Source organism: Monopterus albus, unplaced genomic scaffold, assembly GCF_001952655.1.
Source record: "Monopterus albus unplaced genomic scaffold, M_albus_1.0 scaffold122.1, whole genome shotgun sequence".
In the NCBI taxonomy this organism is placed as follows: domain Eukaryota; kingdom Metazoa; phylum Chordata; class Actinopteri; order Synbranchiformes; family Synbranchidae; genus Monopterus; species Monopterus albus.
The window spans coordinates 542,352-569,389 of record NW_018128002.1 but is presented as its reverse complement, the minus strand read 5'-3'; the positions used below and the strand labels follow the sequence as shown (position 1 = coordinate 569,389).

General features: G+C 39.8%; 2 protein-coding genes across 3 annotated transcripts in view; both read left to right on the top strand.

The window, feature by feature from the left end:
• Positions 1–13,719, top strand: part of gatad2ab (GATA zinc finger domain containing 2Ab) — a 38,649-nt gene extending 24,930 nt beyond the window's left edge. For both annotated transcript variants that reach the window (XM_020612289.1, XM_020612288.1), the window contains exons 2-11: positions 1,210–1,518; positions 4,591–4,714; positions 5,972–6,103; positions 6,321–6,392; positions 6,620–6,736; positions 6,863–7,066; positions 9,627–9,876; positions 10,002–10,393; positions 10,530–10,770; positions 11,072–13,719. In XM_020612289.1, coding sequence (XP_020467945.1) covers positions 1,223–1,518; positions 4,591–4,714; positions 5,972–6,103; positions 6,321–6,392; positions 6,620–6,736; positions 6,863–7,066; positions 9,627–9,876; positions 10,002–10,393; positions 10,530–10,770; positions 11,072–11,202 — 1,959 coding nt within the window. In that variant the 5' untranslated portion in view covers positions 1,210–1,222 and the 3' untranslated portion in view covers positions 11,203–13,719. The remainder of the gene's footprint in view (positions 1–1,209; positions 1,519–4,590; positions 4,715–5,971; positions 6,104–6,320; positions 6,393–6,619; positions 6,737–6,862; positions 7,067–9,626; positions 9,877–10,001; positions 10,394–10,529; positions 10,771–11,071) is intronic.
• Positions 13,720–15,873: 2,154 nt separating this feature from the next.
• Positions 15,874–27,038, top strand: part of yjefn3 (YjeF N-terminal domain containing 3) — a 58,849-nt gene continuing 47,684 nt past the window's right edge. The window contains exon 1 of the mRNA XM_020612305.1: positions 15,874–16,282. Coding sequence (XP_020467961.1) covers positions 16,224–16,282 — 59 coding nt within the window. The 5' untranslated portion in view covers positions 15,874–16,223. The remainder of the gene's footprint in view (positions 16,283–27,038) is intronic.

The window sequence follows — 27,038 nt, the reverse complement described above, 5'->3', positions numbered from 1 at the left end:
TGTGTGTGTGTGTGTGTGTGTATGTATATATATGTGTGTGTGTGTGTGTGTGTATGTATGTATATATATGTGTGTGTGTGTGTGTGTGTATGTATGTATATATATGTGTGTGTGTGTGTGTGTGTATGTATATATATGTGTGTGTGTGTGTGTGTATGTATATATATGTGTGTGTGTGTGTGTGTATGTATATATATGTGTGTGTGTGTGTATGTATGTATATATATGTGTGTGTGTGTGTATAATCTTTCTTTTTTTTTTTTTACTTTTCAGTGCATCGAATTTTCTGTATTGTTTCAGTGTACATTCATTCTGAAGAGGACCACACACAGGTCGTGTGTGACACACGTCAAAACACTTGCACCCATCTTTTCCAATTAAAGCCCACACGGTGGTGAAATAATGTATGTCATTGTGGGTAGACGCAGAAACGTTTCAAGATATGCTGTTGTCCTATTTCCCCTGCATCGATGTGTGTCAGAAGCATAAAATACTGAAGTACTCATCCATTTCAGTAGTCCTGCACTGAATTTGCACCCTGACCATGTGTTATGGGAGTAAGGTGATGTGTGCTGCGATGCAACGCTACCTGTGTGCAGTAACTTTTTTGTGGCCTAATGGCCTTTTTATGTTCACATGGCTTATGGTGCCCTGTAAAAACGCTTCGGTGCAGTGCCTAATCATTTCTGTGGCAGGGAAAACCCTGAAGACATTCATATCCAATATACTGAGATAGTTTGAGATCCTTATGTTTAAGTATTTTCCATTAAAATTTATTAAATTGTGTGTGATATTGTAGATTCACATTATTATATTTGGTTTAGCATCATCTCAGGCCAGTTACAGTTTTTATACTGCTTATTCACTTTTGAGTCAACCTTAATTTGAATTGAGGCACTTAGATTTTTGTAATCTCTACGATGGATGCTCCACAATGTTTACTGCAGACACAATAGGTCGTAATCATACCATATTCAAGGTAATGTGGAAAAGCAGTTTAGGCCACAAATATGTACCAAACTTGTTCTTTTTCACTCGTACTTGTCCTCCATATTTCCACATCAGAATATTTTCTCTTAGCATTAAATTTACTGGCAACAGAAGATGAAAATGTTATGTTTCTTAAAATAACAAAATAAAATGCACCCATTTGCTGCCCCTCCAGAAGTTTTGGGAAGATTGTAACTGTTCCTCTTTCTCTTTCTCCAGGGTAAGAGCAGCCATGTCTGAGGAGGCAGCGCGTCAAACGCGCAGTCAGAAGCGGGCTCTGGAGAGGGATCATGCAGCTGTTGCCGGGTCCCTGGGGGACTTGGACAGTAAGCGGGTTAAACTGGAGAGAGGAGATGCAGCTGGAGGTCCCATGGCCCTGGTGGGTTCTGGAGCTGAGAGTGGCAAGCTGAAGAGTGAGCAGGCTGCAAAGGTTGCAGCCAGCATCCTAAAGGCTGGGGAAGTGAAGGCTACTATTAAGCTGGAGGTGCAGACTAGAGACGAGCCCGTTGATATGAGCACATCAAAAAGGTGAGACAAGGAAGGATCACAGGGTTTGATTTGGTGGCTGCCTGTTTGTGGACTTAATTCCTGCAGTAAGATCAATGGTTTATGGTGTTAATGAATAGTGGCTGAGAGCTTGTTGGTTTTAATGAACATATTGAACTTTGTTCAGCTTACACCACACCATACTGTCAGAAGTCATTAATTTGTGAGTAGTTTCAAAATGAATGCCATCCACTTTACTGTGGACATTTGATATCTACTCCTGTATACTGGCGCCAGTTCTGCATAGTCAGCTAACTTTGTCCACAATAAACCTTTTTTAAGTATTTCCTGCTGGACAAAACACATCATAATCTGCTCTCAAAATATGTACCTATGAGGGTTTAAGATCCAAAGGATAGTTTTCTTCTGTATTTGTTATAGTTACACATAAGTGATGTTGTTTCATCAGATCAGATTGTTTGAAAGCTTACAGTAAGGAACATTTATATACTGCAAGATTGGATTGCATGCATGCACAATGTGTGGTTGTGCATAGAGATTTGTCTATTGGAGTCTGAAGTTTCTTTAACCTTGCGCTAGCAAGTGGTCTAACAGGAGTGATACAGGAAGTCACTGTGTGGTTGTCAGTAACCTGCCCCCATTTTGAGAAGTTTGAGGCTCCTGAGGCCTGGGCTCCATTTTCTCTCACAGCAGCACCTGAACTCTGCCTCACACTTCACACAAAATGAAGGCTATGTGTCACAAACTGGATCCAACTGGCCGTTGCCATGGTTTCTATGTTGGAAGGAGTAGTTGGAGGAAGGAGGGGCCAGGAGGGTGGGTGGGTGTGTCACATGACCACACAGAGAAATGCCTGATGTCATGTGATGTGTTTGGTAGAGCAATAAATACACACACTGATGTGATGGCAGTTAAAGTGGAACAGAGGTGATTCAGCTGAAAATGTGTTCACTGCATCTGTGGTGTATCATAAGTTCACTGAAGTGTCACCTTTAGCCCCTGTTTAACCTTCAGCATGTGTTGATGTTTTTACTCTGTGTAAGGTGATTACCTTATTGCTGCCTATAGAAGACTTAGTCTGTGTTAGGCCAACTTTATAAAACTGCTAGAGAAATGCAATGCAAGCCATATTTCCCACACCGCACAGTAATAATGGAACTGAACTGAGCATGTCTTGAATGTATACCTATATAATATGTAACATTTCAAAAATATCATGTTGCATATGTATAGTGTAGCAATTTGATTTATGTAAATAGCTTCACATATCTTAAAATGATGCTTTTCACTGTATCGCTTTATGGATAATCCCAGCGCACCTAATAATGACTGATTCAGCAATCATATAGTGGGTTTGGTGTAGAGCCATGAATCGGGGAAGCCAAGACATGCAGAAACACTGAACCTTGCATAACCTTGCAGCTGTGTGTTGTGCTGCTTGTGTAAGCTGTTCCTATTAGAGCAGTAGAAACCATCTCAAGCTAGTCCATGTCATTTTGTCAGAGGCCAAGTCAGTCAAAGCAGTGGGTCACCACTGAACTTTTGCGAGAGATGTTGAACCTCCTGATTCCTCTCTGATGTCTGACACAGATGATCATATTGTATACATATACAGTGTAGAAAAATGGCTGACCCTTCAGGCGTCAGCTATGTGTTGGGGCATGAACAGAACAGTATTCTGAAAGTGCCAGGTTGTCAGACGTCCTACTAGATTTGAATGAAAATGTATCAGGGAAGTAAATTCCATGAAGAATCAGTAGGTATTACCAGGGGTTTGATTGTGTGCTTAGCACCTGTCATGGCACTACATTTCTGCAATGGTTTATGGTGTGATTTCTTAGTCTGCTGAAAATCTCATCTCATAAAGTTAGCATAAACAGCATGCTTATTGTTACATAGTTGACCTTGTTAAACTGATCATATTGAAGTTGCATAGCTGGGAGCAAGAAGAGAATAGCAAAGAAACGTGTCTAAGGACAGAAGTGAGCTAAAGGAGGAAGAAGTGTGAAGAACTGAGTCAGTGAGTTGGGAGTATAAAAGATGAACAAGTAAGTAAGGATGGGGGAGGGGTGTGTGAAGTAGTGACTGAGTGAGTGAGAGCATATACACAATAGGTTGGCTCCTGGCCATGTATTCCCCTCCCCCTCACTGTCACCCTCCCCAGTGTCTCCAGCAAACCTCCGCTCTGCTCCGCTTGTGATTCTGGTGTCGGCAGCTGGGAAGGAGGGCAAAGCTGAGGCCCAGGCTGGGCCGACTAGGCCATAAGCCTCACCACGGTGCTAGGGGAGGGGTGAGGCCCTGTCTGGGTGGTAAACAAGGATGAAGCCTTGTAGCTTGACAGTATCTGAACAATTATGTAACTTCACTGCATCTGTGCATGCATAGCTCCACACCATGACCTCTTCAGTACTGTCACATATCACGGCCCCTACCTTACCTCATCTTCCACCAATTTTCCCTTACCACTCAGATGTATATCTTTAAGCACAATAACCCTCCGGATCCTGACAGGATCCCTGCTGTGATGGATGCAGATTTAGTCTTCTGCCATAGTCCATACGTTGTAATATTAACCAACCCCTACTTTTTATCTCCACCCCTCTCCAGATTGATACACATGTAACTTGCCACTAGTTGTCTTTGTTCTCCTCAGTTCATAGGAAAAGCCAATTAATGTTTTATCAGAGACAGTAGGCCTTCTCCACCTATGAGAAAATAACTGGGCAGTTAATGTCCCCTTTTGTTTGCATATTATGACTGACTTTGCTGTTTGAAGGGATAGAGGAGCTTCATTGATGGTAGCTTTTGCTGGAGATAATGGGTTGTTGCGATCTGTCCCTGCTGCCATTACTCCATTATTGATCTCTTGGTTCTTGTCTTCTTGTGTCCCAGTACACATTTGCGCTACAACAGAGATGGTGAAACCAAAACTATATACTGCCATCTACAGGATGTTAGACAAAACTACAAGTTTGTTGTAGTTGATGCTCATTGCAGTGCTCTAAACTGAAATGTAATAGTGTGATGTTGAGCCTTGGATGATGAAACGCAGTTTCATTACTAATGTTTTCTTTCTAATATGTCTCCCCTCAGTGACATTAAAAGAGAGCGGCAGCCGCCATCTCCAGATGATGTGATTGTGTTATCAGACAACGAGCCATCCAGTCCTCTCATGAATGGACACTGCTTCACAAAGACCGACACAGATAAACTTATGGTATGAAAACAGATATTATACTTTGCATACAACACAGTCTCTTGCCCTCTTGTCTACACAGAGAAATCTTCATCCTCACTAGTTAACTGAGCCAGAGGAGTAAAGGGATAATGTATATCTCACACTGACTTCAGTAGATAGATTCTATAACGAATTTGAAGCCATTGTTCTGATCTACTGAAATTGCTTTAGAGATACTCTGCCTAAGATAATTAAGTTATCTTTTAAATGTGCCAAATTAAAGATCTTTAATTTGATCAGAATGTAAACATAGACACCCAGATTCACATTTGAGAAGTAAAATTGAATTCTAGATATTCTAAATTAGTTTTCCCATTTAAATCAATGAGGAATAATTACTAGTCCAAACTGAATTGCAGATGTCTTAAATTGTAGTTTTTTTTCTAGTTATAATACATTGCAGATATGTTAAAAGTAAATCCTGTCCACCAGTACTGTCCTGTTTCCTAGTGACAATGTAAACTATGGGGCCTGGTAGCGACAAACTGAACACAATGCACCCTCTAGTAAGAAGCTGACTGCTGAGTAAATTTGGCAATCCAATAGAACACTCTAGTCACTGCTAATGTGACATAATGCATAATGTTACACAAAGCTTGTATTACTGTCAAATTAAAGTCATCAATTCAATACAAAGGTAAAATCCTGACCATTCTAGGTTGCTTGTATTAACAAAACAGGCACTTTATCTTCAGATGCTAACGCATCCAGAAGGAAGAACTCCACATCTGAAACAAAACTGAGTAATTTGGCTTTTAATGCTCTACATCTCAAAAAGCCAAACCAGTGTTAACCCTGGTTTTTGCTCATTCTTTGTCCCGTTCTGTCTGTGCAAAAGAACATGACCTCTTCAGTCTTGTAGCCACTGTTTTGGACTTTAGCAGACGAGGTGAAAAATGGTTCTTATAACCTTTGCTAGTTGGCAGGCTGTGCTAAGGTAAGCACTGTACTTTGAAAACAGTTTAGATAAACTGGAAAAACAACAGAAGTGCTGTGGGAGGCAGTCATGAAGGGAGGTAGTATAGAGGAGAGAGACCACATCCTGTCCCATTTTCACTTGATTTATCAGTGTGTAAAATCTTGGGTAATGCACCTCTAACTTCATTTGTTTTGAATTGGTTTGGGCTAGATTTATCTATTCCAAAACACCCTCATCAGCCTTGATAAACGGACACCGAAGATCTGGAAAGTAATCAACCCTAAAATGCCTTTTTATTTCTTATTGTGTGTATACAGAAGAGTTCTTCTGAGGAGAGGGAGCACATTATTAAACAACTGAAGGAAGAACTGAGACTCCAAGAGGCCAAACTGGTGCTACTTAAGAAATTACGGCAGAGCCAGATCCAGAAGGACAGCACTGTACAGAAGGTAAAAAGTGTGTGTGTTTTCTTAAACCTGTAGAAGCAACAAGAGATGAGAACTGAAACTTTAATTTCAGGTTTTGTGAACACAGCCGCTGTTTATCAGAAGGGTGTTAGTTCTCCTTAAATGTCCTTGTTTCTTGTGTTTTAGTTGACATCATTAATGAAAACAAACATTTCTGCTTCATATCTTCAAGTACATACTTCTTACTTTTAATTTCTAGGTGACTGGCTCTGTGGCTACTCCTCCTCCTTTGGTGAGAGGTAGCATTACATCAAATAAAGGACCCCTACAGGTAGTTACCACATTTTGTTAGAGCCCCCTGCCGCTACTTGTATTGTAGAGTTTGGATTAATTGGTTTGGTGGGTGGATCTAGGTTGTCTTATTCTGGTACAGTATACAGTAGAGGGCAAATATTTCAGGAGTTTTCATTAATACAAAGCCAAGTGCTCCACTTTTTGAAGTATAATGTTAAGAAGCATGACTTTATTTACACTATATTTGTATTGTTGTGTTTTCAGGTGACAGGTCGTAGCTCCGGCACAGTGATCCCTCCTCCATTAGTGAGGGGTGGCCAACATGTCCCTTCCAAACACAACTCTCAGATTGTCATGCCACCTCTAGTCAGAGGAGCCCAGGTTAGTGTGTCACAATACTGTCTCACTGTTAAAGTGAAGTCAGTTGGGGGGAGCCCTGTCAGTTTCTCACTTTGTCTACTTATTGCTTCTCTCTGATGGCTGTTTCTGTGTGTGTGGTGCTATTAGCCTATTGCAGTGACACCTCAGCAGATAGCCAGTCTGCGTCAGCAGCAGCAGCAGCAACACAGTGGTTCAGGCCCCCCTCCACTCTTGCTGGCTCCACGGGCATCTGTGCCCAATGTCCAAGTTCAGGGCCAGAGGATCATTCAGCAGGGACTCATTCGGGTGGCTAATGTGGCCAACAGTAATGTCATGGTCAACATCCCTCAGGTGAGGACCAAGTATACAATTTCTGTTAACTAGGGTTGCAAGTGACTGTGACAGTGCTGGACTGGGTACTGCTAGTTTAACCCTAAAGAATTAACAGAATTATAATAATAAACATGATTGAAAAAGCATGCAACTATAACATGTTCTATCACTAAAGCATGTTAGTTTCAAGATTCAAGATTTTTATTTACCATTTATGCATAAACAGACAGTCTAGGCACATAGGAATTCTTGTGCAGCTCTTCTTTGGAGTCAGGTAAGGAGTCAAAAGCCAGAAAGAACACTTAGTCTTAAAATAAGTTACATAAGGGCAACAGAGTATTAAAACACAATACACACAAAAAATAGGGTTATAGTTTGCAAGTATTTACATCCTTTACTTAAGTAACAGTACTAATACCACACTGTAAAGTACTTTGTTAGAAGTAAAAGTCCTGCATTGAAACTGTTAGGTAAAAATATCTAAGTATTATCACAAACATTTACTTAAAGGATTAAAAGTAGAAGTACAGTGCCTTGCGAAAGTATTCGGCCCCCTTGACCTTTGCGACCTTTTGCCACATTTCAGGCTTCAAACATAAAGATATAAAACTGTAATTTTTTGTGAAGAATCAACAACAAGTGGGACACAATCATGAAGTGGAACGAAATTTATTGGATATTTCAAACGTTTTTAACAAATAAAAAACTGAAAAATTGGGCATGCAAAATTATTCAGCCCCCTTAAGTTAATACTTTGTAGCGCCACCTTTTGCTGCGATTACAGCTGTAAGTCACTTGGGGTATGTCTCTATCAGTTTTGCACATCAAGAGACTGAAATTTTTGCCCATTCCGCCTTGCAAAACAGCTCGAGCTCAGTGAGGTTGGATAGAGAGCGTTTGTGAACAGCAGTTTTCAGTTCTTCCCACAGATTCTCGATTGGATTCAGGTCTGGACTTTGACTTGGCCATTCTAACACCTGGATATGTTTATTTGTGAACCATTCCATTGTAGATTTTGCTTTATGTTTTGGATCATTGTCTTGTTGGAAGACAAATCTCCGTCCCAGTCTCAGGTCTTTTGCAGACTCCATCAGGTTTCCTTCCAGAATGGTCCTGTATTTGGCTCCATCCATCTTCCCATCAATTTTAACCACCTTCCCTGTCCCTGCTGAAGAAAAGCAGGCCCAAACCATGATGCTGCCACCACCATGTTTGACAGTGGGGATGGTGTGTTCAGGGTGATGAGCTGTGTTGCTTTTACGCCAAACATAACGTTTTGCATTGTTGCCAAAAAGTTCGATTTTGGTTTCATCTGACCAGAGCACCTTCTTCCACATGTTTGGTGTGTCTCCCAGGTGGCTTGTGGCAAACTTTAAACGACACTTTTTATGGATATCTTTAAGAAATGGCTTTCTTCTTGCCACTCTTCCATAAAGGCCAGATTTGTGCAGTATACGACTGACTGTTGTCCTATGGACAGAGTCTCCCACCTCAGCTGTAGATCGCTGCAGTTCATCCAGAGTGATCATGGGCCTCTTGGCTACATCTCTGATCAGTCTTCTCCTTGTATGAGCTGAAAGTTTAGAGGGACCAATCGAGAATCTGTGGAAAGAACTGAAAACTGCTGTTCACAAATGCTCTCCATCCAACCTCACTGAGCTCGAGCTGTTTTGCAAGGAGGCATGGGCAAAAATTTCAGTCTCTCGATGTGCAAAACTGATAGAGACATACCCCAAGCGATTTACAGCTGTAATCGCAGCAAAAGGTGGCGCTACAACGTATTAACTTAAGGGGGTTGAATAATTTTGCACGCCCAATTTTTCAGTTTTTTATTTGTTAAAAACGTTTGAAATATCCAATAAATTTCGTTCCACTTCATGATTGTGTCCCACTTGTTGTTGATTCTTCACAAAAAATTACAGTTTTATATCTTTATGTTTGAAGCCTGAAATGTGGCAAAAGGTCGCAAAGTTCAAGGGGGCCGAATACTTTCACAAGGCACTGTACTTGATGCAGAAAATTGTCTGCTGTGACTGTTACTCTCATATGTTAGAATATTACATTAATATTACTTGTGCATTGATGTTAAAACAGGTCAAGTACTTTTTATAACTGACATTTATACGCTCACACGTTTTGTTGTTTGGGATTAAAGTTATAAAAGGGACACATACTTTGATCTCCACAGAGGGATGGTGTTCTCGAATGTGTTCATTTTTATAACATGCAATGTAATACCATGCTTCTGATTTTAATTTCTTTTTTTGTTGAATGGAGTATGTTGATATCCCCCTCACTTCTCTCAGCCATTTTTTTACACTGCATTTGTGCATGTGGCAGCAGTTGTGTTTTTTTTCTTCTATACCAGTAATAAGCAAATGTGCATGATATGAAAATCATCAATTGTCACACCATGATATACTGTGACACTGGTATATTGATGCAACCCTATCACAGAGGAGAGAGATTTTATTTTTTTTCTTGTGTAGACTACACTGCATTGCTGTCCTGCTTTTGCTCAGCCATAAGAAGAACATGCTCATGTGTTGTCCCTGAAGTTGTATTTATTTGTGTCCAGGCCTCTCCAACTAGCCTAAAGGGCTCTTCAGTATCACCCAATTCTAGTGTCAACGAGTCCCCAGCCAGCCGACAGGCAGCTGCCAAGCTTGCACTGCGTAAGCAGCTGGAGAAGACACTACTAGAAATCCCTCCACCCAAACCTCCTGCCCCTGAGTTCAACTTTCTGCCTTCTGCAGCCAATAATGAGTTCATCTATTTGTTGGGGTTGGAAGAGGTGGTGCAAAAACTTCTGGAGATGCACGGCAGGGGTGGGTCAATCTTCACCTTCTGTTAGTTCTGGTGGTTTGTGGATGTTGTATTTCAACATCTACATAGTTGCAGAATTTAAAGGAATGCACCTAAAAGAAGCTCTGTTTCTTTCATTCATTATAAGGTAATATGGGCCCAGCTGCTGCAATGTCCAGCTCTTTTCCCAAAGAGCCATACACCTGTGCCCAGTGTAAGACAGACTTTACTTCCCGCTGGAGAAAGGAGAAGGCTGGGACCATCCTCTGTGACCAATGCATGTCATCCAATCAGAAGAAGGCCCTAAAGGCTGAGCACACCAATCGACTGAAGGCAGCATTTGTTAAGGCACTCCAACAGGAGCAGGAGATTGAGCAGCGCATCCTGCAGCAGCCTGCTTCCTCTTCTGCCTCCCCTGTCTCTAAAACCACCTCATCATCCTCTCCCTCACTGTCCAAGAGTGAGGTGCTGGTGTCCCAGCAGGTCAGGGCTGCCATGCAGCACAGGCCTGTGGCTGCACACCATTCCACCATTAAGCAGGTTAGCATGACTTGATGCTGTGATGGGCCGGGTACACTTAAAACGTTTTTCTTGATAGATCAGCAGCCAAAATATCTGCATGTTAATTAACATCTGTACCAATATTCCCTCACTATGTCTCCATCGCTCTGTTCAGAGTCAGCTGTCACACAGCATCCAGTCTGCAGTGGGCGCTCGTAGTGTGGCCCAGTCATTCACCACCACCTCTCAGCTGCACAGCGCGGTGACAGCAGCGGCACTGGGCAGCAGGCCAGGTAAGCATGTTGCAGCACGCCTGCTGCAGCAGGGGGCAAAGGTCTGCGCCGGCAGCAGCAGCAGTAACCAGGGCAACGTGGCTCCCTGGAGGAAGCAGAACAGTGGCAACAGTGGCAACACAGGTAGATAAACGTGAGACGAGGTCAGGCTGAGAACGAGCACCACCCGTTCTTGCTTTCTGCTCCTGTTTGGAGTATGCACTCTCTTCTAATGTGGATTCCTCTTTGGCACTTTCACTCCTTGCTCTTTATTCACTTTTCTTTGATTGATAGTGGACAAAATATTTTTCACCTTCTCTCATCTCACCTTATGCCAACTTATTCCTTTCTCTTTTTTAATTTAAAATGTAATTTTGGTAGAATCATTGTATAATCAGCTTGATGTTAAATGTCTGGTACTTTGACCACTTGTGTCTCCTGACAGGTGTGACTATGGCCTATGTGAACCCCAGCTTGTCTGCCCATAAGACCACCTCTGTGGAGCGTCAACGAGAATACCTGCTGGACATGATTCCTTCCCGTTCTATCTCACAAGCAGCTAATACATGGAAATAATGCAAATTTTATCCCTACTGACACCGTAACTATTACTCCTCTTAATATTGTAACCCCCCATTCTCATTCTCATTCTGATCCTTTCTGTGGACTCTGCCTTGGGCCAATATGGTGTAGCAGAGAACCAGCCTCTTTGTTGGATGGAAGTGTTCCTCCATCTCCTCCTCAGATCTTTCTGCTACCATCTTTTTTTACCAGACTTGCTTCACAAATTGGAGTTGTGCTGCAGCAGCTTGGGCCTCTGGGATACACGGAGTTGGTCAAATAGAAATTGGGTATCCTTTTGAGGGTTGGGGTAGACATGGGATTGTACAATTTTATAAGCATCTGCAGTGACGTTGCCCCTCCCTCCCCTGTTGAACCTCCCAGTTGCACCAAGAAGAAGCTGCCACACAATCTCTTAGTCCTCCTGCCTCTGGATTAGGCAGGAAAAAAAAACTGTTATACACATTAAAATATTCGCCTTATGTCATACCCCTAGTCTGAACCAGTCAGACTCAGGCCCGCATGGTGGCCACACTGGACTTTACTGAAGACCTCACCACAGGGATTGTGGATGAGCTTTGAGGACCATCCATGAAATAACTGCTTCAGCTTTGCAAAAATTAATAAATAAATAAAAAGGACTGTAAAAAATTATCTATCTGCACACAGACTGCCTCTTCTCTCTAACCCACGTTGTGTCTAGTAGAGAAGTTGATGTGTGTTGGATTGTTTTGTATGGCTGAATGTTAGATTTTTGTCTTTTCTCCTGTAAGTCATATACTGTCTTTGGAATATTGTGCTCCCTGATACTTTGGAAGTGGCCTCTTGTTGAGGTCTGAATTTACAGGCTCATGTTACTGTTGAGGTGGTTTTACATCTGCTGGGTTCCATGATGTGGCCTACTTAAATACTTTTCTTCTAAGATAAAGAGGAAAACTAAAGACTTCACTGACTCCTGTAAAAACATGAAGCGTATGTTTGGAGGACTATTCTTATTGAATATTTTATTTTATTTTATTTTTATAAAGGAAAACCTTCCAAAGAACCCGTGGGGCCCAAATGGAATCCCTTCTACTAGAAGGTTTTTAGTTTATTTGCACCCTCTGGTTATAAACATGAATCCATGCTAAACTGGGGGGTGGGGTGTGTGTGTGTAAAGTGTCATATTTTTGACATGGTTTTGCTTTTAGTCATAGATTCTACTGCATTCTTTTTTTTCCTGTAGACAGACTGTCTGGGTTTATTTATAGGGTCATGTTAGTAAAGATGTATGCTTATGCCCCATGTTTGAGTGGATGACCACTTCAGCTGATTTGCTTGCTCTTGTGTGTCCAGTGGCTCCCACTCACCCTATGACTGGTCTGAGTGAAGCTGGACAGCTTTCAGAATGTAGTTATGCAAAAGTCCTATAGCAACAAATGACCTGAACCTCTTAGTCTTTAACATTAAGGTGTGTATGATTTATGTCAGGTCCTTGAATTGAGCTAACTATGCCTTTCACATGAGCTATAGTGCCGTTTTATCAGGTAGCAGCAGCACAGGATAAGCTAGTGAAATAAAGCATGTCCTATGTTAAACGCCAGTTGCCATTGCTCATATTTAACAACCATGTGCTGTTTTGTTTGATTTCAGTCTCTGAGGTGGCCCAAATTCTTTAACCCCTTTTACTCAGCAATGACCTCCCATTTATGTGCCCTGTTGGAAAATGTAATAATGTAAAATAATAATAATATTGATGTGTTAAAATTAAGCAGTTAAAATGGTAACACTGCATGTTTATCAAGCAGGATGTTTAAAACCACAAACCCAAATGACAAGAGGCTACCATCAGTTTTTCTCAGCATTTTGTCTGTCCCCCCTTTTTTTTTTTAAATCATTTTAACATTGCAGCAATAGTCTTAACTCATCACTGTAATAAAATGCCTAGGATCTTGCTTCCCTGTTGGTTCACTCTTGATTTCCTAATACATCAGTGATGTGATGATCTAGTGTGACATTGTGTTTGTGTCTTGACTGCACTCTTTAGCTCACTGATCATTGTCAGGCTCCATATTGAAAGATGGTGAACTGCATTAAGTAACTGGGCATCAGTTGACATTTATCCCTATTGTTCTGGGGTATCATCATTTTTTCTACACATGGGTTGCAATTAGGATGGTGCAACAACACACAAATTGCTGATAGAAATAAAAGTTTTTAAATAGCTTGATGTTATAGGTTTGTCTCAAAGTAGCATCAGAAATCCAGGTTGTCTGTACATTCCTGACAGGCAAAAGGAGGACAACCCATGTCTTGCAGATGCAAAATAAGCAATCTGGACTGAGCCCATCATTTTGTACCCTGCTAAATGTAACCCTGTGCTGTCCTGATTACTGCCGGCTGCTGCTTTTGTTTGGCAACAATACCACCATTCCATTTGTTTGGGGTTCGACTGCTGTTAAATGCAGTGCTGCCCAAATGGAAGAGAAAATGTATGAGAAATATGTTTTTTGATTTTTCTGCACTATCAAATAAAACAAATTTTAACCCCGCTGTTGTAGTTGTTTGCATGTTTATTCACAATAGGCCACTTTTTCTAATAGCTCACTCTCTCAACATAGTAGGGCTGAAATGATTAGTCTATTAATTGATCATCAGAATATTAATTGGTAAATGTCCTGACAATTTATGTGAGAATTTGTAATTTTTCTTTGTTTGATATCAATGTGTACTGACCTTTGGTTTTGGACGGTCCGTTGGACAAATTAAGACATTTGATAATCACCTATGGGATTTTTAATATATGAAAACGTTTTTATTAACAATTAACTTAAGAAAAATGATTAATATGAATAATTTGCATCTTTAAACCATAGTAATATGTGCTTCCTGGGCTTTGAGGCACTGGAGGTGAATGCAGTAAAAGCTGTGATGAAGTGATGGTAATTACTTGTAGGCCTATGGGCAGGTCTTTTCTATTTTAATTTTGCTTGCTACCCCTGAACAACAATTGGCAAAAAAAAATAAATAAATAAAAACTACAGAAAAACCAGAGTTTGCTTCACTTATTCTCACAAGGGCCTCAAACCTTAACCTACAGCCCAGTCAAACCACTAAATCAGTGTTACCTCTAGTCTCTTTTTGTAAAAAAAAAAAGAATTGCAGGGTGATAAGTCACATATTAGCATAGGCTGAACTTTAGCACAGATCTTTGGCGCAAAACAATAATTCTGTGGACTTCGTCCCCTGTCTCCTGCACTTACACTATTATTCCAAGGGATCTCTTAAAGGCCAATGTAGATGGACATAAGAATACTTACAGGATGTGTAATGCTATCAATGTACATATGGAGAGAGTATTTCTTTTAAGATAAACTTGGATTAAAAGTGATCCTATCCTTTGAATTTATCACACATTGACCAAATTAAACATTTTTAATGTGGTCTCTCAACCGGAGGGTTGAAGGTTCGAATCTTGGTGCCTGTGGTCCACATGTCGAAGTGTCTTTGGCCAAGATACTGAAACCCTAAGTTGCCTGTGATGGCAGTGCATATGCATGCAGCGGCCCGGGGCCCGCGGCTTTAAACAAAATTTTGTTGTACGTGTCACAATGTTACAATGACCATAAAATAAAGCTGCTTCTTCTTATGTCAACAACTGCTGTTGACCGCCCTCAAATGTTGATGGCAGTGTTACCATGACTGACTTTTTAGTGATCTGATGCTCATAACAAAACAAATTTCTATCATGTTATATTCTCTTGTGAATTGTCTTTTCTCTCATATTGACAGGTTTTCAGACAGAAATGCTGAACCAATTGTTGCACTAGTTTCATTGTGTTTGCTTTTTTAACTTGCAATTATTATGGTTATTTATAACCTCTAGATGGCAGAATACACCATTATTCCATTGCACCTGCATTTGTCCTAGATCTTCCTAACAGGGAAGTTTTTATACTCTGATAGAAAAACAAATGCTTACATTGTGAATAAATGCTTTTAAAAAAAACCCGATTTGTAATTTAATACTTCAGACTAAGTCTGTTTGATAAGCATAAAGTCAGAGCAAACCAGTGGGAGAAAGAGAGAAACCTTTTATAGAATAAAGTGAGCTATTTTTTTTATTACCATGACCCATTTAATCTGAGTTTCATTCCTTGACTGCCACAAACTCTCCCTGTGCCGCTACAGTACGTTTCCTTCCTGTGTGCATTTGTGTCTACTTAATTCTGTATGTTTGTGTGTTAATATTTACTTTTTAATAATATAATATGTGTTTTTCTCAGCTGCCCTAAATTCACATGATCAGTATGCATGCACCAAAGTCCTTTTGCTGTCCCTGTCCTATCACCTACAATTTGTGTAGGAGCTGTAAATTGCTGTTATGTACCCACTCAGCTACTATAGTGTTATTTTCTCAGTTTAGATAGTGGGCTTCATCAACCTCACACCATCATATGAAAGGCGATTCACTGAGCTGTCAAGTGTTTCCTCACTCTGATGCTTGCTCTAGATTCTACATCAAGGGATCCTCTTGCTGCCAAGTAGTATGCATGGCTATGTGTGTGTGTGTGTGTGTGTGTGTGTGTGTGTATAATTTGTGAATTTGAGGGAGGGGAGGGGGGATAGCACTCTGGATGACTGAACAGCTATGAGCTATGGCAGCCTTCACCAATCAGCCAGCAAGCGCCATGCCTCCTGATTCTTAATTGGCTGGCTTTCCCGGTGAGCACAGCTGATACACAGAGCCAAGTGGTTTTATCAGAGAAAGAGCCAGGACCACAGTGGGAAGAGATAGAAAGGAGAGGCAGAAATAAAGGCAAGATTCACTGTGTGTGTATGTAGCAGCCAGTAATTACCTTTTCGTGTGCAAACCCAGACAGAGATACAGAGAAAGGAAGTCCATTTAGATTCTCAATCTATTCCCGGGCAACGAGGTAGCCTGTGTTTATTGAATCAGAGTCAGACTGAAGGAGCTGAAGTGTTTTCTTTGGAGCGGCACAGCTCATCCTTCCTTATATTTGCTGAGACGTGCTGAGTGAAAACAGACAGGCAAGATGAACCACAGCTCAGCTGAGGCAGAGGCTGAAACTATAGAACCACTGCGTTACCTCAGGTAGGCACCTGCTCACTTCTGTTACATCTCTCTCCAAGGTCTCACTACTAGTGTCTTTAATTGTAGTCTCCTGCCTTTCTGCGCATCCTTCTCTCTTTTGAATGGTGTTCTTGTGTTCTATCTTCCTATTCTGTCTGCATTACAGTCATGCTAATTCACACAGTGTATTAATTTTGCAGTCTGTTTGAACTGGAGCAAGCTTTTAAAGGATGAGATGGAAGAAAATAATAAGAGATATCAATTATTTACATCACCAGTATTGGTGAAGGTGATGATAATGGTGATGATGATGATGCTTGCAGAAATATTTTGTTCCACCTCAAGAAATTCCTCTGATGGTCTTCAGTTTGCTCGCTCTCTTCTTTCTTGCCCTTTTCCACTCCACGGAAGCCTCATATTGAATTATACATATGAGCTATTATTGAATTAGGAGGCCAATGTTTAATGTTTGCATTATCAGGCCACATATAACCAGCCAAGCCAAGAAGCTTATGATTCAGTATCTTTGTGGATGGATAATAAGCATGTTATGAAAGGTTAGCGAGGTCTATTTGTGCCCCCGGCTGCCTCTGTAGCATCGCTTTTATACTGACAGTGCCAGAGGGAAGGAGAATTTGAATTGGAGAAACAAATAGCATAGTAGGCCAAATAGTCTTTAGTCATTATGATCAGACTTAAATAACAAACTGGAAACAGTACCCTGATGCAAAAACTGAAATGTTCATCAAACAAGACTGCACAAAGAGCAATAAAAACAGCCTATAGTTAGAGAAAATAATCCACAGTCTATTTAGTTTTTTGTTCCCCCTATTAAGTTAAAGATGATTAAGAGCTTTGAGGTACAGTAGCCAATCACAGTAGCTCCTCATCTCTTAAGGATGCATTAGTCTCTACTACCAAAATACATCTGAATCTCTGCTCAGCAGTCTGCCAGCGGTAAAGTTATATTATAGGTAATGTAGGTTTTGACAAGGAAGAAGAATACATGGAACACAAATAAAGATATCTGTGTATCAGTTACACACCCAACCCCCATCCATCACGGGTCCAAAACAGTTGCAGTGTTACATCAACAATGACAACTTGTTGGCAAGGTCAATGCATGAATTGAATGAATTGAATTGAATGGTAAAAGAAGCTATGATCAGACACACACACACACACACACACACACATGTACACACAGAGCAGTATATTTCAAACCCCTTGGTGTTAAATTGTGCAGCGTGATAACAAGATTAGAGTGTAAACGCGCGCATGATTTCTGGTCTTACTGTTCTACAGTAAACTGGAAATGTTTTAACTCAGGAGGAAACACTTTTCAATTCTCCTTATTTCTTCACTGCACTTCAGATATGATTATGTGCTTAATATAGACTAAACTACATGGCTAAATGATTTCATCCTTTTCTGGTGACCATTCATAAATATAAATTCCTCTCTGAGCTCCTGACTGATTTTACCACATGTGGGCACGCACTGCCTAAAGTCATGTATCTAACAAAACACTCACAGTCATTATCATTGATCTACCTGTTGTGACCTCCTGACTGTCAGTTTCAGTGTCTCCATATTCTTACCGTGTCTATGAGTGCATGTACCTATGAAGTATATTAAATGTATTCTAGGAGCATTTTTACACTTCTTGATCGTGTGTATGTAATTATGTTCTTTGCACTGCTTGTATTTACATTATTCTCTGTGTGTGCAGCTGAGGCAGGTAGATAAACTATCACATGAGAGGCTTTGTCCCTGTAGCTTGATTGGGGTTGGCTGGCAGTCAAAGTCCCCTAGCCAGCATATAACACTGTAGGGATACCTACAGTTAAAGTCAGAAATTTACATACATTTAGGTTGAAGTCAAAATAATTTTTTTAACCACTCCACAGATGACATGCTGACAAACTCTCATTCTGGCAAGTCAGTTAGGACATGTACTTTATGTATGACACAAGTAATTTTTCCAACAGTTGTTTACAGATAGAGTATTTCACTCATCATTCCATATGCCACAATTCCAGGAGGTCAGAAGTTTACATACATTCAGTTCACTGTGCATTTAAACAGCTTGTAAAATTCCAGAAAATTATGTCATGCTTTAGAAGCTTCTGATCGGCTAATTGACATCATTTGAGTCAGTAGGAGGTGCAGCTGTGGATGTATTTTAAGGCCTACCTTCAAACTCAAACCCTCTTTGTTTGACATCATGGTAAAATCAAAAATCAAATCAAAAGAAATCAGCCAAAACCTCAGAAAAAAACATTTGTGGAACTCCACATGTCTAGTTTATCCTTGGGAGCAATTTCCAAATGCCTGAACGTACCACGCTCATCTGTGCAAACAATACTACTTATCTATAAACACCATACCAAAGTATTTATATCCACAGTAAAACGAGTCCTATATCGACATACCCTGAAAGGCTGCTCAGCAAGGAAGAAGCCACTGCTCCAAGACCGCCATAAAAAAGGCAGACTACGGTTTGCAGCTGCACTTGGGGACAAATATCTTACTTTTTGGAGAAATGCCATTTGGTCTGATGAGACAAAAATGTAACTGTTTGGCCATAATGACCGTAATTATGTCTGGAGGAAAAAGGGGGAGGCTCACAAGCCGAAGAACGCCATCTCACCCGTAAAGCACAGGGGTGGCAGCATCATGTGGTGGGGGTGCTTTGCTGCAGGAGGGACTGGAACACTTCACAAAATGGATGGCATCGCGAGGAAGGAAGATGATGTGGATATACTGAAGCAACATCTCAAGACATCAGCCAAGAAGTTAAAGCTTGGTCACAAATGGGTCTTCCAAATGCACAGTGACCCCAAGCAGACTTCCAAAGTTGTGGCAACATGGCTTAAGGACAACAAAGTCAAGGTACTGGATATTGGAGTGACCATCACAAGCCCTGACCTCAATCCAATAAAACATTTGTGGGCTGAACTGAAAAAGTGTGTGCGAGCAAGGAGGCCTACAAACCTGACTCAGTTCCACCAGATCTGTCATAAGGAATGGGCTCAAACTCCAGCAACTTATCGTAAGAAGCTTGTGGAAGGCATCCTGAAACGTTTGACCCAAGTTAAACAATTTATAGCCAATGCTACCAAATACTAACTGAGTGTATGTAAACGTCTGACCCACTGGGAATGTGATGAAAGAAATAAAAGCTGAAATACATTGTTTTGTCTAGTATTATTCTGACATTTCAAATTCTTAAAGTAGTGAACCTAACTGTCATGATGACAAATACTATATCTGAAGACCTGGACAGAGTGTGATGGAGTGCACAGCAGACCATAGTAGTACTCTACTACTCCCTATTGGAGAGGGAGCGCTGGGCGGAGCAGAGTGGACTGATTTGGAGTTTCATGATAGTGCTATCCTAAGTTACAAACTGTAGTTTTAATAAAATAAATAAAATCATTAAATGTCGATGGTGCTTTTTCAATTTGGCCAATCCCAGTACTTTGCCATTTTGTTATGACTAAATCTAGCGGGTGTCTATTGTTATAGGAAGGTAATTTGAGACTTTGAATAAAATCAAAGTTGTTCATCACATTGAGGAAGTCTACTGCTTTGTTATCTAATACTTTGTCTAGTTGGAAGTTAAAATCTCTGATGGGCTCTTTTTTTTCATTGCTGACTTTAATGTTGATTGAGTGAATGTTTTAATTCATGTGGGAAGGTAACCGTTACTTCCTTAGCACTGCTGGAGTGTTGTTACTGTTTGCTTGCAGTCATAACATTTGATCACAGAACTGTGGTAATCATGTGAGAACACAGATTAAGTCAAATAAAAATGTACACAGGATCACTGTCTGGATATTACCGGGTAAGAACAAATGACAAGCAGAACAGATATTTATATTCTCTAAGGCTCCCTGAGACCTCAGACAGCAGATTGTATTATGTGCTGAAGTACACTGACTGTAAAGTATTATACAACTGATCTACTGTGCATATGTGCATGTGTTCAGGCACTTGTGTATGAACTTGTATGTTCTTCATGCTTTTATATTAACCTCTGGTTCATAATTCATTCAAAAATGACATATACAGCAGATACAGTATCTATGGTTGGTGCAAAGCTGACAAGCAGCTGTTACAACAACCTGTCTAAGCAAAAGCTTGATGAAGATGTTGTGAACAAGAAAAATTAGATGGAGATAACTGTCTGGCATTGTAAGCTCTATGATTTATGTGAAAAGCATCCACAGGAAATACTATAAGCCCAAGACACCCTTGTGATAAAGCTGTTCAATGATCTCATATAATTATATAGACTTTGTAAGTGATGTTTTTGCCAGAGGCGAGCAGCAAGCTATTAAGTTAATGCATGAAAATCTAAATGTGTGACAGTCCTGTTTTGCTGTGAAAATGACTGCAGAAAGATCAAAAATCATTCAGAACACAACTCATGTAGTGCTTCTCTGTTTTTGGTACACACATAGAATATGTATCTCAAATTCACACATGGAATTAAACTGAAGGTCACTACAACCTTACACATTGCCATGCAGTCTGACATTAAAGTGGAGGTACTGGTGATGATGAAATGCCTGAGAAAGCAGATAAACCTGTAAATGCTGGCAGTGGTTCTGAGCTTGTGATGACTTCGTTTTTGATCTGTGGGGTTCCAGTTACAGAAGTGCTTTGAGCTATATGCTGATGTCCGCATTTGAGTTTGTTTAGCATGTTAATATTTGTAAATCAGTACAAAACACGACTTTGATACTGATTGGTATGTGATTATTTTGCTGAACTTTTGGTCATAAACAATATTGGAATTTTGACCTGATTATAGTGCCATAAGTCATTGTTTGAGGAACATGAATAGCTATACAACATTTTATGGTGGTGGACCTGCCGACTACACAAGTAGGATGGTGGCTCAGTAGTTAGCACTCATAACTTTCAACTTGTGCGACCTGTTTGGTGAAGACTCTATGTATGTTGTGTGAAATGTTGTTACCTGGAAACAAATACAGTGAGTAATGCAATACGAGTAAAATGCCAAGGGGGAAAGAACTGGACTTGTGTGTATGATTTAGTCAGACACATTAAGTGGCTCTACTTGTATTTCCAAAAGGTTGGCGCCCCTTCAGCAGTATTATTTCCAAATTGCCCCACTTGTTTTATATAACACATACAAATTTAGGTGGGAATAACAGGGTTTACTCTGAAAAGCATACCTACAGTATAGCAAAATGTTTTCCTTCAACAGTGGCGCCCCACTGTTGCTTATCTGTTCTTTACCTGCTTTGCCTTCATGTCTCTGCCAACCTTGCAGCGCGGCATATAAGGCTTATTAATATTTCTTTGGCTCTCCTTCCTTCCTTCAGCTCACTGCCACAGGTACCCAAGATGGCAGCTCCATTTGCCTGTGTGACAGCCTAGGTATTTATTTATAAGACAAATGTAATGACTGGGTGGAGATCCAGAGAGGGAGAATGTAGGAGAGATAATTTGCTACTAGTGTTTGGCCATAATTTCCCCCTCCTCCATTAAAGTCAAATTAGCTGTCAGAGGTCTCTATTTACCATGTTTGACAAAGGAGCATGCGGGGGTTGAGTGGGGTTGAAGAGAGGCAGAGCAGCATGAAAACTTATGTCTTGTTTCAAACAGGATCTACACAGTAACAATGCTATTTCTGGTCACAGCAAAACTGTAAAGTGTGGGATAACACATTCAAAGATGTAACCAGACAGCTCTAAGTGTGTTCAGTATTTTTATAGTTTACAGTCATCACAATTCTCTGTCAAGAAAAACACCTGCCATGCTAGAAGCAGCAGGTATGTTTGCCATATTTTCTAGATTAGATAGTTAAATCAAACATAGATGTAGTAGTAGATAAATAAAAAGTTAAGGGAGCATAAGAAGGTCATCATCCAAATGTCAACCTTGTAATGGTGCTAAAGGAAAAGTCTGAATTGCCAAAGTCAGCAGGCTTCTCCTCTGGGAACCAAGAATGTTTGTACCAAATTTCATGGCAGAACATTCAAGTGTTAATGACTTATTTCATCCTGGGTCAAAGTGACTGACAGACCAACTAACCGACAGCACTTAGCAATCCACTGTGCAAGGAAGGTGAAAATATAAAGAAAAATAAAAAAATAAATAAACTGTTCAAAAAAAAGGAGCTAGCTGGGAATGGAAAATTGAATACAAAAACAATGCGCAAATGATGTTTTCAGTTTTTCATGTTGATGGATTCACCAATTCTCTTCTTGTGTTCACTAATTCTCTCTGTTAAACACCTGAGGTCTGACAGCTCTTGTTTTCATTTGCCTGATGACCCCAAGGTACAAAACACAGCCAATTCAGGCTTAAATAATCTCCAGGCAGCAGCCTTGTGAAGATCACAAGAGAGCCATTTAACACAGGCCGAGCCAGGACTCCTCATTATTTCCACACTGTGACTTATTTAAGGGATTTAATTTGATATTTGGAGACACAGGACAGATAGCAGTATTATTTCCAAATTGCCCCACTTGTTTTATATAACACATACAATGACAAATTTAGATGGGAATAACAGGGTTTGCTCTGAAAAGCATACCTACAGTATAGCAAAGAGTTTTCCTTCAAACAGCAACATCTGTGCATGGATTGACTATGTGTGTACTTACATGAGAAAGAGTGAGTGTGAGAGAGGGAACAATGAAGATTCAAAGACCATCTATGATAATTTCTTTTTGCAGACATGATTGCAGATCATATGTGCTTTAAATTGGCAAGATACAATAGGGTCTAAATGTGCCAATTATTTAAGGGCTTTCATGTCGCCAGTAACCTACATGAGCTTCACAGTGTGAAGACATGGTGCTTGTTTAAGTGTGTACAGAATATACATGTGTGTTATGGGACTAACTAAAACATATGCACACACAGGAAGACAGCGGGGTGCGATGTGAAGGCTGGACTCTAATCAGTCTCATACCTTCTGCTAATAACTGTTAGGTAAGGATGACAGAAGTAGAGCCTGTGTGTGAGTGTGGGCACATTGGTGCACATTTTAATGGGTAGTTTCTCCTTCTCTCACGCTCTAAATAACAGGCAGTTCAGTGTGACTACTTCTTGAAAAATGAACCCTCAAAACTAAATTTGAAGTATCTTCTAAAAGAAACAGAGCTTAATGCTTTACACTTTTGTTTTTTATTAACATAGTTAAACACAAAATGTGAATAAGGCAGAAAAAATTGCATAATTACAGTAAGCCACAGAAAACCATCTCCAATATGCATCATTTATTTTAGTCTAGCTTAGTTTATTCATTTATTTAACAGAGACAATGCGTATTAATTACATTTCTGTCTGTCAGAGTTAGTCACGGAGGCAAGTTATCTATACTCCCTGAGCACATAAGAATAAATACAAATTACAGTCAAATTTCAGTATAGTATGGAAGCAGTCAGGTGAAACCAAAAACACCACAATAAAATCATGTACAATAAGACATAATAAAACAGCTATCATAGTTGCATATATACACAACTAACAATGTATCACCAGCATGATATCCATTCATCCATTACCTATACTGCTTATCTTGAACAAGGTCGCAGGGGGGCTGGAGCCAATCCCAGCTGACATTGGGCAAGAGGCGGGGTACACCTCGGGCAGGTTGCCAGAGGGCTAACAGAGATAGACAACCACACACACTCACATTCACTCCTGCGGGCAATTTAAAGCCACCAGGCAACCTAAGCTTGCATGTCTTTGGACTGTGAGAGAAAGCCAGGGCACCCAGAGAAAACTCATGCAGGGAGAACATGCAAACTCCCCACAGAAAGGCATTGGGTTGACTAGGGCTCGAACGTGGAACCTTGTTGCTGAGAGGCAGCAGCGCTAAACACTGTTCCACCATTATATAAAATGTAATTCCACTTTTTATACTGACTGAACAGAGAAGGAGCAATAAGTGGTGCAACTTCTTATGTGTTCAGGTATGCTGTTCCAGTCTTGGGATACCTTAAAAGAGAAGGAATTCTGGCCAATGCCACTTTGTCTCCTGGAAATGAACAGATCAGCTCTAGTATTTGTGCTCTGCTCCCTCAGTTCTGATTTATCTTGATGAGAGAGTTGATGGAGGAGGAGCCATATTGTTTAGTATCTTATACACAAAGCATAATCTGCTGAATATATCATAATTTAAATATTTTGCAGTGTGAGGCTTCTCATCAGAAGTCTTTCATGCTTTTTATACATTTTTATACAATTCAGTGGGTTTTAATGTGATTTTACTAACTTGTTCCCAGATTATTAAACAGTATGCAACATGTAAAAAAAAAAAGTCATTGCATTCATGAAAACTTCAGCTGCATAATTTTCCTGCAAATCTGAAATTTTATCAATGGAATTTGACATTTTGTGTAACTTCGGTAATGATGTAAAAAGACAAATCAAATATTTCGCCAAAAAAATTTTAATTAAAAAAGACATTAAGTAACATTTCACCACATACAGTTATATCAGGATCAGATAATGGACTTGACCACTTTGTGAAAAACATGTTTTTTGTATTTTAACATTTATTTGGAGGCAGGAATGGAGGAGCCAAGCTGAGACATGTTCCAATGCTTCTGACATTTTGTGGGCTGCTTCCCCTTTATTTTTGCCTTGCACAAAAAGAACTGCATCATCAGCATACATCTAGACATTAACATCTGGGCATGCTGATGAATAAATGGTGCTTTTGAGAATTTGTCTGTGTTTAAATGTACAATATTGATTTAGCAGAATCTAGTGTTTCTTTAGTGAATGCTCAATGTTCTCAAGCATCATCTGCTGCCGAAAAGTGTTTGGTGAACTCATTAAAGGGCCAGACGAGGAAATGTAAAACAAAACCGTCCCTTTAATAAGAGAACTAACGTTAACAAAAAACCATACAAGACACGGTGAAAACACAAAACTCACATGTCGGTATAAACAGTCCGAGGTCAGAGTCAGCAAACACATACAGCAGAGGTAATCCAAAATACGTAGTCCAAGAAGGAAATCTGATTATCATACACAGTGGCAGTCCGAGACAAGAGGGCAAGGCAGAACAGAATAGTCCAAGGAAACAATCTGGGTCGAAACACAAAATACCCAAACCAAAAAATGCTGGAGAGTCAGAGCTGGCGTCTTGAACAATCTAGCAGGAACTAATGGGTGAAGGCTGCTTATATTGCGGTGCAAACTATCGGGAGCTGTGAATCTAATGTGAGTGATTAGTGAAAGTAAAAAGACTGAAACAGAGGTGAAACAAAAACAGGAAGTAGCATCAAAATAAAAGCCTGACAGGAAGCAACACAGAACCGAATCATGACAAGTACAGGAGTTTGAGTTAGTAGACATGCTTATTGTGGCTATGATGTGTGAATGGGACATTCTTTTTTGGCAAATGATTTAATTTCTAGTCTCAGATCACTTTCCCCTTCTAAATGTATAAAAGTACTCAAAATGTGCAGTAATGATAGAAGCTTAATTCGACTCAGCAGAGAAACACCATTTTTTCATTTGGCACATCCATACTGTGCCCTGTAACTGTTAATTAAACTATGGTGCTGCCTAAAAATGATACACTAGATAATAAATTTTGATCATATTCAATATTAATCAAAAAGTCTATCTCATTATTAATTATACTGTGGTCAAGGTGAACATGGCGATCCCATATTTTTCTAACTTATCCATTAATAACTCATGATTGATTGTGTCAAATGCTTTTTTTAGGTCAATAAATATTCCTATCGTGTATTTCTTCTCATCCATAGCACTTGTAATGTCCTCCATCAGGTCGGTAATGGCCAAAGATGTCAATCGGTTCGATCTAAAACCATACTGGCAATCAGAGAGGATTTTATGTTTGTCAATAAATGTATCTAATCTGTTATTAAAGAGTTTTTCCAGAATTTTTGAAAATTGTGACAACAGAGAAACCGGTCTATAATTTGTGAAGTTGTGCTTATCCCCAGATTTATACAGTGGAATAACCTTTGCTATTTTCATATTATTGGGGAACTGCCCAAGTCGAAACAACATGTTAAAAATATGGGTTAATGGTTTGCATATCCCCTCAATTACCCATTTAACAGTTGTCATAGTGATACCATCACTATCACTAGATGTTTTGTTACCACATTTATTCACTATCTCTATAATTTCCTTTTCAACTATGGGCTTCAAAAACTTAGAACTCATGTTCCTTTCGATTGTATTATTATTTATAGTGACGGATGTATCATCTGTACAAATGCTTCTTGCTAAACCAGGACCAACATTCACAAAGAACCTATTAAACTTATCAACTACATCCTCCAATCTATTAACCGGTGTATCATTATCCATAAAATATTGAGGGTAGTTACTCTTACTGGAACTGTTTCTAATCAATTTATTTAATATATTCCAAGTACCTCTCATATTATTTTTATTATCCTCTAATACTTTAGAATAATATAGTTTCTTACATCTCCTCAAAATCTCAATTAATTTGTTCTTATATGACATATTTTTCTTCCGCCTTCTTTGATCTGTCCTTTATGAATTCCTTATATAACGCATTCTTCTTTTTACATGCATTCTGTAATCCCTTACTCATCCACGGTTTCCCACTGTAATTCCTCTTGTTTTTATACTGCTTACGAGGACAGTTCCTGTCATATACTTTCATGAATATATTTAAAAATTGCTCATATGCTTTATCTAAGTCTTCCTCTCTGTAAACTGATTCCCAGTTTTGCCCCATAAAATCCTCTTTTAGCCTCATTACAGC